This window comes from Rutidosis leptorrhynchoides, chromosome 10 (genome assembly GCF_046630445.1).
Source record: "Rutidosis leptorrhynchoides isolate AG116_Rl617_1_P2 chromosome 10, CSIRO_AGI_Rlap_v1, whole genome shotgun sequence".
NCBI lineage: Eukaryota > Viridiplantae > Streptophyta > Magnoliopsida > Asterales > Asteraceae > Rutidosis > Rutidosis leptorrhynchoides.
The window spans coordinates 311,131,390-311,143,753 of record NC_092342.1 but is presented as its reverse complement, the minus strand read 5'-3'; the positions used below and the strand labels follow the sequence as shown (position 1 = coordinate 311,143,753).

The 12,364-nt window shown below is 34.1% G+C and overlaps 2 protein-coding genes and 1 non-coding gene across 3 annotated transcripts; 2 read left to right on the top strand and 1 right to left on the bottom strand.

The window, feature by feature from the left end:
- Positions 1-400: 400 nt before the first annotated feature.
- TRNAI-UAU (transfer RNA isoleucine (anticodon UAU)) lies at positions 401-474 on the top strand. The gene has a single exon. It is a non-coding gene; the product is annotated as a tRNA-Ile (tRNA).
- A 2,089-nt stretch (positions 475-2,563) lies between these two features.
- LOC139871646 (protein IQ-DOMAIN 10-like) lies at positions 2,564-5,637 on the top strand. The gene is made up of 4 exons (XM_071859365.1): positions 2,564-2,661; positions 3,528-3,755; positions 4,369-4,482; positions 5,250-5,637. The coding sequence occupies exons 1-4, from the start codon at positions 2,587-2,589 to the stop codon at positions 5,517-5,519; spliced, it is 687 nt and encodes a 228-aa protein (XP_071715466.1). The 5' UTR covers positions 2,564-2,586; the 3' UTR covers positions 5,520-5,637.
- Positions 5,638-8,803: 3,166 nt separating this feature from the next.
- Positions 8,804-11,191, bottom strand: LOC139871662 (transcription factor TCP4-like). The gene is made up of 2 exons (XM_071859382.1): positions 9,287-11,191; positions 8,804-9,193 (listed from the first exon to the last, which is right to left on the bottom strand). Exon 1 carries the CDS (start codon positions 10,576-10,578, stop codon positions 9,322-9,324), a length of 1,257 nt encoding a protein of 418 aa, XP_071715483.1. The 5' UTR covers positions 10,579-11,191; the 3' UTR covers positions 8,804-9,193; positions 9,287-9,321.
- Between the last annotated feature and the right edge of the window lie 1,173 nt (positions 11,192-12,364).

Below are 12,364 nucleotides of genomic sequence, written 5' to 3'. Positions count from 1 at the left end.
CTTCCCACCTACAATGAAGAAGAATTTACTCTTTGATTCTATTTGTTTTACTTCATTTAGTTGGTATAGTAGTAGAGGAAATCGCAATATAACTTGGAATGAGTGGCTTATAAAGCCGTTGTAATTGTATGGCCTTTCTTAGCTCCTTGCTAGGAGGGTTCTTTTTTAATTATATTGAGTTGTTCCAAAAAAAAGATATAGCTTTTGACGGAATATATGTAAAAAAATAACGTTTAATTGCATCACATAGCGTATTTGGAAGTTGGAACTAATCGATCAATAAAATAAATAGTTTAGGATTATTAACATGGCTTTATTTTCTAGTTTCTAAAACGCGTGTTTTCATTGTACTTTTACGTTAATTGTTTTTTATTAAAACCCTAATTGTAGTTATCATCAAAGTCCCGTAGCTCAGTTGGTTAGAGCGTTGGTCTTATGAGCCGAAGGTCGTGGGTTCGAGCCCCTCCGGGACTAATTAGTCTCTAAATTTTAATTGAACTCTGAAGAATATAACTGAATCTATTTTTCATAATTATTTTTTAATCGCACTCGAACGTATCGCTGAGGTTTCGTTGTCTGTAGTTTCGGATTCGTAAGCTTTTATAGATCGAATAATGGCCGCACCAAAATTATAGGTTTTGTGTCAGTTTCTGATAATACCTGCACACCTAAAATCGCCATTGTTTCACTTTCAACTTTTATTAGAAACAAATCATTACAAAATGTTGTGGATTTTGTACTTCTCTCAGAGTTCTGGGTTCTTGCTACAGAACTGCAGTTTCAGGTACCCAAAACCCTTCATATTTGGTGTATATGTGTGTGTGTCATAAATTAGGGTTACATTTTGTGTATTATTGGTTAATTATTGGTTAGCAATTTGATTATGATAAATTTAGGATTTATTGTGTTGCTAATTATGTACTATGTATTCTGCATGATCATATTAAACATTTTTTACTCTTTTTACCAATGGTTGCTATGCTATACTTTACAGAGCAACTGATGGATATGTAGAGATGTAAACTGTAAATTTGAGTGACGGTTGCTAGGTTGTAGACGTGTGACCAGCAAATGCATACTAAAGTCAAACTTTGACTTTTGAATGTCAAAAGGTCATGGTTATTTTGGCTATAGAGGGATCAAACAGAATGTATGTCTTCACAAGCATAAACTCTTGTTAGGGTCATATGTTGACTTTTTCGTGTCAAATAGATTGATCTTAGTTTTGAAACTTGACTTTAGGTTGTACACAAATCTTGAACTTTTGGGTGTAAAATTACCATTTTTCAGTACTAGTGAACTAAATGTATAATACTTTTGAGCTCATGTTTTCAGTTAGATGTAAAAAGTACTCTGTGAAGCAGTGGCGACTTTAGATAGAGAGGTACGGGGTCCGGTGACACCACTAGTTTTTCGAAATTTATCACAAAATTTTTAAATTTTTTTGCATAGGACACCACTAAATATAATAATGGGACTCCATAAATTTTTAGAGATTATAGTTTAATAGTTTGGACTACTAAAGTGTTTGAAGTTAACCCGTTTATGATTTTATAGTATGAGCTATTGAATATATTATATTGAATATATTAGATATAAAAATAAACAGACCCTTGTCAAATTCCTATTCTAATTATTTTTTACTTCCTTGTACGTCACAATTTCTTACGGTTCCATCTCCAATCCTTCATCATAGGGATATCAATGAATCAGATGAGGGTGTAAGGTCATATCCATATCTATTTAGTTTTTTTTTTAATCCATATTCATATCCATATCTATATTCATTTAAATTCAGTTCATCCATCTATATCCATATCTAGTGGATTAACCTGACATTTAAGAAATCTTATAATATTTTCAAATATATAATGAAAACATAAACGTAATATAACATGACGTAAATTTAATTCTTCCACTAAAATGTGTAATGTTTATCTAAAAATGAACATAATTTGATAAATTTACTATCAAACATATATTATGACAATTATGTGTAATTTTTATGTTGAGATATACATGTTTTATTATGAGTACTCATAGTGAATTTATTATATGTTTACAAGTAAGATGTATGTGTAATGATAAATATATTTGTAATAGTTATTGTATATGAATCCTTAATCTCATCACTTATAACTACCTAACTATTGGACATGATTAAAAATACTATTGTAAAACTATATAGGCAATTGAAACTTTAAAATTGCAAATATAAAATTGTTACTGTATATGCCATTAATTTATACTGCATATGAACAACCTTATATTTTACGAGTATTATTCAATTTTATGTTTGTGTTTTGGGCACGACCCGACCCGACCCGATTTGACCCGACACCTTCAATATTTTGTGCAAAAAAGTTATCGAAATTTTTTTTGGGACCCCATTAGGTCCTGATCCTAGAATCGCCACTGCTGTGAAGTACACTGAGATTGAACATCTGAATTCAATATTGGACTCTAACTATGAAACTTAAGGAGCAACATGTAATGTTGTAACTTCAGCTGATAATATTATTCATGGAGATTTATTTGAATACGATTCTTTTGTGTTAGGTTTGTGCTCAGTTTTATCAACCACAAATGGGTCTGTGGGCATGGTTTAAGAGGATAGTTTGCAATAAGAGAAAGAAGGAAAACAAATCAAAAAAACTTGAGGTAGCACCTTACTTTTGCTATTCATGTCTCCTTAATAACTGGCTCTTTTTGGTTTTTAATTAATACAGTACTACTTTAAATTTGTGCGAAATAAACGTGTGACACCATATAAATCCAAGAGGGTAAATGGCCTAAAAGGTGACGTAAGTTACGTAAATTGCCAATAAAGGTAATATGACTTTTTTATATGCCCAAAAAGGTAACGTGTTTTTCAATTTATGTCCAAAATGAATTATAATATGAAATATGAAAAAGTTTGAAATTGGAGTAATATTGTCTAGCTGGAAGCCACGCCATCGCAATGTAGACGACACGGCATGTAAACGCCACGTCATCATCTTTTTTGGCAATTATAAATATTACATTATCTTTATTGGTCATTTTTGTATTGTATGTTACCTTTTTGGGCTGGCGATCATTAAACGATAATACATTTACAATATTGATTGAAATCCCACAATTGAATTTAAATTGAAGCTTGGTGTGAATTACAAGTCCGATTAAGTGTGAATTAAGAGTCCGATTGTGGGGTTATTATTCCAATTTATATGATTGTAAGTAAATCACAAGTTGGATTTGGGTAATCTTTATTCAAAATCGAACTCTTAATTCACACTTAATCGGACTCAGACTTGTACTTCACACCAAGTTTCAATTTAAATTCAATTTCCGCAAATCAATCAAAATAATAAATGTATGTATCTTTATTGGCAATTTAGGTAGCTTACGTTATATTTTCGAGTCTTTTGCCGAATCTAATGACCAAAAAGCTTTTAGACCAAACTGTGTGCTGATAATTAGAAAGGAGAAATTTTGGTGACAGTATTTATATTTATTTGTTTATCTTGTTTATAACCAAATGACAGGCTGGAAAATCTATAAATTCTCTACAAGAGACCTCAAATATTAAGTCATTGATTGAGGCTGATGCTCATGCTAAACAAGCTTCAAGTGCTCTTGACAGAATACATTTTTGGAGCAAAATACAAGCGGAACTCAGAACTCGTCGCGTCTACATGGTCAAAGAAAGCCGTATAAAGCAAAAGAAACTTCAAAATCAATTGAAAATAGAGTCCAAGTTTCATGATCTTGAGGTGCTACAACTTGATTTGTTAATTACGATTAATAATTAAGATAATGATATGTTATAGTATTCCGCATATTTAAGCAGACGATCCAATAAATTAATTAGCATTCATTTCTAAGATCATTGGATACATAAATTACTACCACCCTTGATTTGAGGACTTATCCATGCTCACTGTGGTCCGAACCGAACCTACGACCTAAGGGTAGTCCCTATGCAAATAAAGTTAGCCACCTAAGGTTAAGGTATGCTGACTTTGAAAATTTGCAAAATGAGTCCCTTACAGTCCACAAACTGTAGAAATGACCCTTAACTTTGGATATCATAACAGCCCATCTTTTTTTGTGAAGTCTGATAGTTGCGTAGACAACCGAGTTGCCACCCACGTTATCTGGAGGTCCTGCTAATGTAATTATAAATACGTATCGAATTGAAGCTGATAATGCCTTTTTAAGTTCGGCCATGGATTAAGCAGATCGACTTGATCTTCCCAATTACATAACTTTATAATTTTTTTATTCATTTACTGCAGGTTTGTTTCATGTGTGTTTAAACTACGGTTTTAACGTCATGATTCCTAACATTTCATTGAGCTTTGAATCATTGGTGATTGTCAATAGGTTGAATGGTGCGGTGGACCTGAATCAATGGACGAGATTGTATCTAAGATACAGCAGAGAGGAGAAGCCACTAACAAACGTGAACGGGCAATGGCGTATGCCTTCTCTCACCAAGTATGTATTTTATATCTGTTAGACATTGTTTTTACACATTTGGGGGTGTTTGGATGCTCGTTTACTGAAGATGTTCTTTACGATAATTAGAATTATATAATCAACTACAATAAAGATGGTCATCGAAGATGGATTTTTATATGCTTTTGCTGCCTGAAGTTCTAATTAAAAGATAGTATCTTATTGTTTGAGTTTTCCCTGTGTGTTTGGCAACTCCTAATTATCTTATAAGTTAGACAAAATTACGCGGATAGTCCATGTGGTTTACCCAATTCTACGCTCGTAGTCTCTGAACTTTGTTTTTGCAATGGTAGTCCTTTTTGAATTCTAATCTGTCAGTCGACCGTCAATAGTTACCGTCAAGTTCCAATGTAACAAGCACAAGAGGGTATTTTTCATCTTTTTATCTTTTGCTTCCTTTTACCCTAAAACCTCACATGCTACACCTTTTCCCCCATTTTCTTCTTTTTCTCTTAACAATATTCATCTTTCATCATTTGAAATTCAGGGACTACGCACGCAAATTTGGGTAAACCACTGGGACTATCCGCATAATTTTGTCTATAAATTACTACATTACTACATAAAATTAAAAACTTACCGAAATTAGATTATATTATGTTAATGTGTTTTTTTCGTTAAATTTAGACAACAGTTTGAATATTAATTGTTTATGCAAGTCTGTAAATCCAAACACCCCTTGAATTTATCTTGCTTACTTTTAATTGTGTGTTTGACTCTGTTATTACTTTTGGTGTGATTTGAAGTGGAGGGCCAGGTCTAATCGATGTTTCGGTCAAGCTTATTATGATCTAAGCAAAGAAGGGTGGGGTTGGAGCTGGATGGAGCGATGGCTCACGGTTTGCCCATGGGAGACTCGTGTGATTGCTCGCCCGATCGTCTCAACGCGGCCACCTCAAAGGAAAATAATTGGTAAAAAAATAATAAAGCATACTAAAACAAAGATGTTAGTTAAAGTGAGATCCAATAAAAGTACTGGCAAAAGTATAAGTAAAGCAAACAATGGTACTAATTGAATATGTAGTTGTACATTTTGTATACAAAAATGGAGTATTGCCTTTGGGAAACAGATTGGGACATAATATAATAAATATTTAAATATTATGTTTGATGGGTGTTTACTTGAAGTTTCCCTTTCACATGAACATCATGGGGTATGATTATAATATTGTTTTGATGATCAAGTTGATTAAAAAATTACTTGGTTTGTATTTTTTTCTGATTGTGGACTACTTGATCTTGCTATTCTAAGTTAAACATTTTGTTTGATGACTTTTGTAGTTAAATAGCTTTCTTGCCATGATTAGAGTTCTGTCTTTATTCAATTAATTAACAATATTTATTACAGTATTAAATAGTACTGTATAAAGGTAGTGACCATTGTTCTCATTTCATATGACAAAAATTCTGGACCCAACCATAATTTTTATAAGAATATGATTAGCAAAGTATTAAAATAAGAAGTACTAATCACATTCATGAGTTGGATGGAGGCTTATAATTTTTATAAATAACTTCAACAAATTTAATATTTTTATTAATATAATCAAAGAATTTAAATTTACATTTATTTACATTTACATACATACTAATACACAAAAGCCACCAACAGTACAACTCTCGCGCTTTAATCACTTGTACACCGCGCAACAACGGTTGCACACCGGCCACTATTTACGTGAACAGTACTATTCACGCAAACAGTACTATTCACGGTACTGTAGCATTTTTTTTTGTAACAGTTTTTTTTTTCCCATTTTTCCCTTTTTTTAGCTTCCTTTATATTTTTCTTCACCCGCAGGAAATATCTACTAGACAAAAAATATGAATAGTACCGATGGTTTCTTTATAATTAGCAGCAGCAAATATCTACTAGGCAAAAAAATATGAATATTACCGATTGTTTCCTTTATATTTTTCTCTACCCGTTGTAACAATTTTTTTTATTTTTTTCTTTTTTGGTTTCCTTTATATTTTTCTCCACCAGCAGAGATGCACCTATATTGTTAATTTAAAATAACATTTAAATCTTTGACGGGTTATACCTTTTAGTTCGACTCGAGTTGCGCTTCAACGACATCATCGTTAAACTAAACGCAATAAAATACATTGAAAACCGAACCCCCGGCGCGAAGCGAGGGTAAACAACTAGTTAAATACCAAATGCAAAGCTACTACATTACAATGATGGCAATTAGTACACTTTCATCAACTTATGGAACAAGATTCAGCCTCAAGCATCGAGCCAGATTACCTTAAGATTCAAAAAAGCAACTTTTTTATATTTAAAAAAGGGTTTATCTTTTTGGATGATAAAATTATTCAAACCTAATAACGTTACATTAGAAGATTCATATGAGCCAACAATGATTCTGGATTACTCCCTCCATCTCATATTTATTGTCACCAGACAAAAAACACACAATTTTAGGAAATCTCACTAACTTCATTTCTCCACCAATGAAATATTTTCTCTCTCCAGATCCACCAATGAAATATAATCTTTCCTTTCTATTTATGGAAGTGGACAATTAATTTGGGACATCCCAAAATGGAATAATGGACAATAATATAGGGATGGGGGAGTATTAGGCCGGAATGAGTGGACCCAAAGAGATGCAATTTATCGACAAATTTAACTAAGTCTTCAGTTAAGTCTTCAGTTGTTTTAGATTAATTATCACTGTGTGTGTATCGACATACTATAGAATTTTAAACATTATGTTTCAATTTTATGTTTTTGAAAGCGAAAAAACTAGACAACCAAAGGCCTTTGTTATAATAATGAGTAGTCTTCAGCAACCTACAATGCAGTTGTCACTATCTTCATAGAAGACACTTTTTGTACGTGTTCTAAAAAATTGATTTAGTTTTTAATTGACAGGGAGACTTGCAGAATAGGGGACCATTAACCCAGAAACAAGTACCAAAAATTTGTTATTTATTGAGCAAGGTAGTTCCTTTCATACAGTAATTGATTATGCCTTACAAATTCAATAGTTGATTTAACAAGTTGGTTGTACCACCATGTACCACTCTGAATGCACATCCATCTAACTTTGCTCCTTAAAAAAAAAAAAAAAAAAAAAAAAAAAAAAAAAAAAGCTAATGCTGAATCAAATTCTTGAAATAAACAATAGATCTCAAGAAACAACATCTAAAGGGATAGATGGGGTTTGCGATCCAAAAAACCCTTCAAAGATGTTCAAGAAGACGGAGTTTGTAAGTGGTCTTATATGGGCCCGGGGTCGGGACATTCGTTAGGAAAAATAGGCTTTTTTGACGAGTTTAATAAAAGAAATTTGAATCCCCTATCGTCAGGAACATCCACCGGACACGGGATAAGAAACGGGGCGACCTTTTCGTTCAAGGCTAGTGTGGGCACCAATATCGACACCAACAACATCCGCGATGAGGTCCTTCTATTGTGTCTCCCAGAAATAGAGGTGAGGATGATGTTGTCGGTTAGTGGGGTTTCGTTTTTGATAGTAGAAGTCTTTGTCGTTAGTTGGTTGGTTATCCGTGTTTTTTTTTTTAATTCTTGCGTTTGTAGGTGGTTTAGATCGTTAGTTCATTGCGAGACTCGGGTTTAGTTAGTTTTAGATCGAGCTTCGTTGTTGGGGTTCGTTTACTGCTTTCGAGCCTCGTCCGTGTTTCTTTTTGCATACTGTCTTCTTTTTCTCTTTTCGAGATAAAGAATTGTTATAAAGTTTTCGTTTTTTCAAAAAAACCTAAAGGGATAGACCCTCGAAAAGAAACAGCCATAGAAGAGGAATTTAGCTTTATTAAGAAGGAACCAGATTCTGACCTTTTTCAAGCAACATGGGAATTTGGCAAAAAGCACAATCAAGTTCTAAAAACAAACATCAACTTGATGAACCTTTTCAACAGTTCATTTTGCCCAAACAAAAAAGAACAGATATTTAACAAGTGAAATTAATGTCACATGGAACTTTCAAGATGGAAATAACATAACCATTTCTAGATTTGATTACTACCCGAAAATCGTTTGAAAACGACGTATCACTCAATGTGGCTCCCAAAAATCCGAGCTGCAACCCAAACGATCGTGATGTTACAGATGAACCTACCCACATTTCTTCTTCATCATATTCCATTAGGCCACTCTAATGTAACTAAAGTAAATGAAGCAATATTTCAAGAATTTCAAGAATAAGGTAGAAAGATAGACAAGAAAACAAAGCTCTCTCTTTCAATCTCCACATAATCAAATTGACAAATTTCTAAACAAAGAGAAACATCCCATTTGCTCCTCTCATGGCTTCAATCTGAAAACTAAGTGCACTTAACGTGTCGATTTGGCCAATATTCGATTCTACTCAATTCTAATCCCTCATCAAAGATTTTTCTTACTAAGTCGGGTGAGTAACATATATACTGTAAAAGTTAACCAAAACTGATCAAGTCCCAATTTTTAGCAGAATATCTTGATTATAAACCGAAATAAGGCAATTGACATAGTCACATACAACAACAAGCCCTAAAAACAAGAAATCAACAGAATTTAAAACAAGGGTTTACAGCTAAACAGATAGCTCAATTCATACATGAAAACTAAATATTGAAAACCTGAAAAAAGATTCAGTTTTTCTTCTTTTGTTGCCGCCATTGATTCTTTTCCCATCATCTCTCTGGCTTTAAACTTGACAAAATGCTGCTATAACATTTCCTATAATCAAGAACAATATTCATGAAAATTAGATGGACATGAACAATGAAGACAGTAAACATGATAACAGAGAAATGGGATTTTGTTTTTGACCTGATTGCAAGAGGATTAAGGAGCATGAAGTTGAATCAATGACGAGAATCCGAGGATGCAGACGACGGTTTATCAGATACGCCATCGTGTTCCTCTTCTTCACCTTGAATTCGTGCTGGTATATGAAAACCAGAAAAGCCACCGAACCCTGAACCAAATCCAGACATTGAAGCTGGATGATGAAAAGCCAAGGTTGGGTGTTGCTGATCGATTGGAATGCCGGTAAATGGCACAACAGGTGCATCGATCCAAGCACGAAACGAAGGTGTGGCACTGGACTGAAGGGGTCCCCTCTGTAAATTGTTGTTAAACAATTGATGGTTGTTTGCTGTTTGTGTATGACCATGGTTTTGACTCTGACCAAACAACGGTTGCAAAAACGCAGTAGCCGGCATTGGAACTGGTGCAGGGGAGGAACTAAATACAAAGCCTGCTGATACAGCATCTCCACCCCATGACACCATTCTTGAAAACCCACTGGGTTGATTATCGGGCCAACCCGACCCAGACCCATCAAAATACATACTTTGGTCATTATTAGTACTATTATGCCCTTGTTCTTGATGGTGGTGTTGGTGATTTTGTAGAATTGGATCTTGAAATGATTGAAGTGAAAGTCTCAGATCTTGAGTTCTACTGCTAGTTCTAGATATCAAATCTTGATGATGAAATTGAGTACTATTATTAGATGGGTGGTTTGATGAAGCACCCATTGGAAAAAAAGACTTGATAGTATCAGCAATAGAATCAGAATCAAGTGATGGAGGTAAAAAGCTTGAATTTTGAGAATTACCCATTTGAGTATTAGCAATATTATCATCCGGGTGTTGCTCAAATTCCCTAAATTGTTGATGGTTTGTGTTTTCTTGATCTGGGGTTTGCTCAAAATCCTGAATTGATGTGTTTGTTCTTGCTCCTGTTGCTACAGCAGTAGGTTTCCATGCTGGCAGCTCAGCAAGTTCATCAATTGCGGTTTTTGCTCTCTTAATAAGCCAATCAACTGCTTTACTTGGTCTATCATAACCCAATCTATCTTGCACATCATAAAATTGTATAGCTGTATGAGCTGAAAGGCGAACACGGCGATCTCTAGGGCCTTTTGCTGTACATACTTTACTATGTCTATCTTTCCGGCCGGTGGACCGTACAATGTGACCGCCCTGAACTTCAACAATCTCGCCGACGCCGGTACCGGAGGTTCTTAACCCTAATCTTGAAGACCCAGTTGGTGGTTGTGGATGTTGCTGTTGCTGCTGGAGCTGTTGGTTGTTGTAATGATAACTTTCCCCCATTTTTTCCGGTGCATATTCTTCGCCGGAAAAGGGTGAAAAGGAGCGTTTTTTATGCCCCGGAGCAGCTACGCCGCCGTGGAGGACACGGTGGTCGTGGTTCGGAGATGGGGTTTCTTGATTTTGTTGAAGCTGATGATGAATTTGATGGAATCCATGAAAACCTATTTGATGATTCTTTTGAGGATCCAGAATCAGACCCTTGTAATGATGATGATGATGATGTATCTCTTGTTCCAGCTTTTTTTAATTAAAAAATGAAAAAACTCAAGATAGAAAGCCTAAAAAGATAACTAAAATCCAGAATTCTACTTTAATATTCAGCTCAAAATCAAATTCCATTTCAAGAAAGAAATAACCCTAGAAAAAGTTTTTATTTTTATTTAAAAAAGGACTACAACTACAAAATTTGAGCCTAACCCATCTCTCTCGCCCTCTTAAGTAGAATGTTTCAAATATAAAATCTTGAAAATGGAAGTGTGTAAATGAGAGAGAAGAGAAGGGTAGGGAGAAATAGTGGTAAGATAGTAGAAACTAGAAACCAAAATTCAAGAAAGGAGGAGGAAAGAGGGGATGAAGGAGGAAGAAGGACGGTTATGTAGGTAGGGTGTGATGAGAAAACAGTGCAAGGATGGAAACAGGAATAGTATTTACTTTTGTGGGCTCTACAAAGGTGGAATAGTGTTCGAGGGTTTTAAAGATATTTTTATCTTTAAAATACACTTACACTGATTTTTAGTTGTACACAATATACGGTTACACTTTTGTAGTGTTGCACTACGGGTCTACGGCCCCCGACCCTCAATAGATCGGATATAAATTAGGAGAGGCCGTATCTATATAATATTCATTTATTTTTTTAATCCATATCCATATTCATTTATAAAAATTTCATCCATTCATATCCATATCCGTCGGGTGAAACGGGTTAATGAATAATCATCCATATCCATTTAAATGTGTTTTATTTTTAACAATTATAAACGGTGATTCACTGTATACGATTAAAAGTAATATTTCTTAATAGTTTATGCGACCGAGAATCACATTTTACTAATCTTATAACAAATAGTCAACAAATATCTTATTAAACGTGTAAAGATATCGATTACTCGTAAGTTGCTTACTTTTAGTTACATGGAATCACATTTAAACCAACAAAGTACAACAAATACGTTTAATGATTTAAGACAAAATTACATGGGGGGTCCCTGTGGTATGTTCGAAATAACAAGTAGAGTCCAAAATAATTTTTTCACCTTGGGGGGTCACTGTGGTATGCACTTGTTTCACGGGGAGTCCATTTGCCTAACGTCCATTAATTATTCTGTTAAATACACTCACATGCTTTACATGTGAGGGTAAAATTGTCATTTTCACCTTCTCTACATTCTCTTTCCTTCTTCATCGTGATATCCCAACTACAGCAAACATTTTTCTCTCTCCTCAAAACCCAGATCTAAATTTTGGATAAAATTTTCAGATCTAATTCTCACAAATACAAATTAAAATGAAAAAGCTATAAAACAATTGTTGTAATAAATGGTTGCTGTTAACCCAGTAACCCACATGTGCAGTCAAAGAGTTATTCATGATGACGGAAGTTCTGGATAAATTTTTTTGTGACAGACCAAATTTATTTCCATTGAAGTTCTGGATTAAGAGTTATTCATGATGACGGAAGTTCTGGATAAAATTTTTATGTGCAGGAGACATTAGGAAGCACAATACAACCAGTTGGGTTTTTGTTTTGGATGCGATGAATTTTAAAGGTGTTTTATGTGAAGAC

Coding starts and splice junctions, on each gene's coding strand:
- LOC139871646 (XM_071859365.1), top strand. CDS start 2,587: ATGGGTCTGTGGGCATGGTTTAAGAGGATAGTTTGCAATAAGAGAAAG. Junction 2,662..3,527: donor ACAAATCAAAAAAACTTGAG/GTAGCACCTTAC, acceptor ACCAAATGACAG/GCTGGAAAATCTATAAATTC. Junction 4,483..5,249: donor CGTATGCCTTCTCTCACCAA/GTATGTATTTTA, acceptor TGTGATTTGAAG/TGGAGGGCCAGGTCTAATCG.
- LOC139871662 (XM_071859382.1), bottom strand. CDS start 10,578: ATGGGGGAAAGTTATCATTACAACAACCAACAGCTCCAGCAGCAACAG.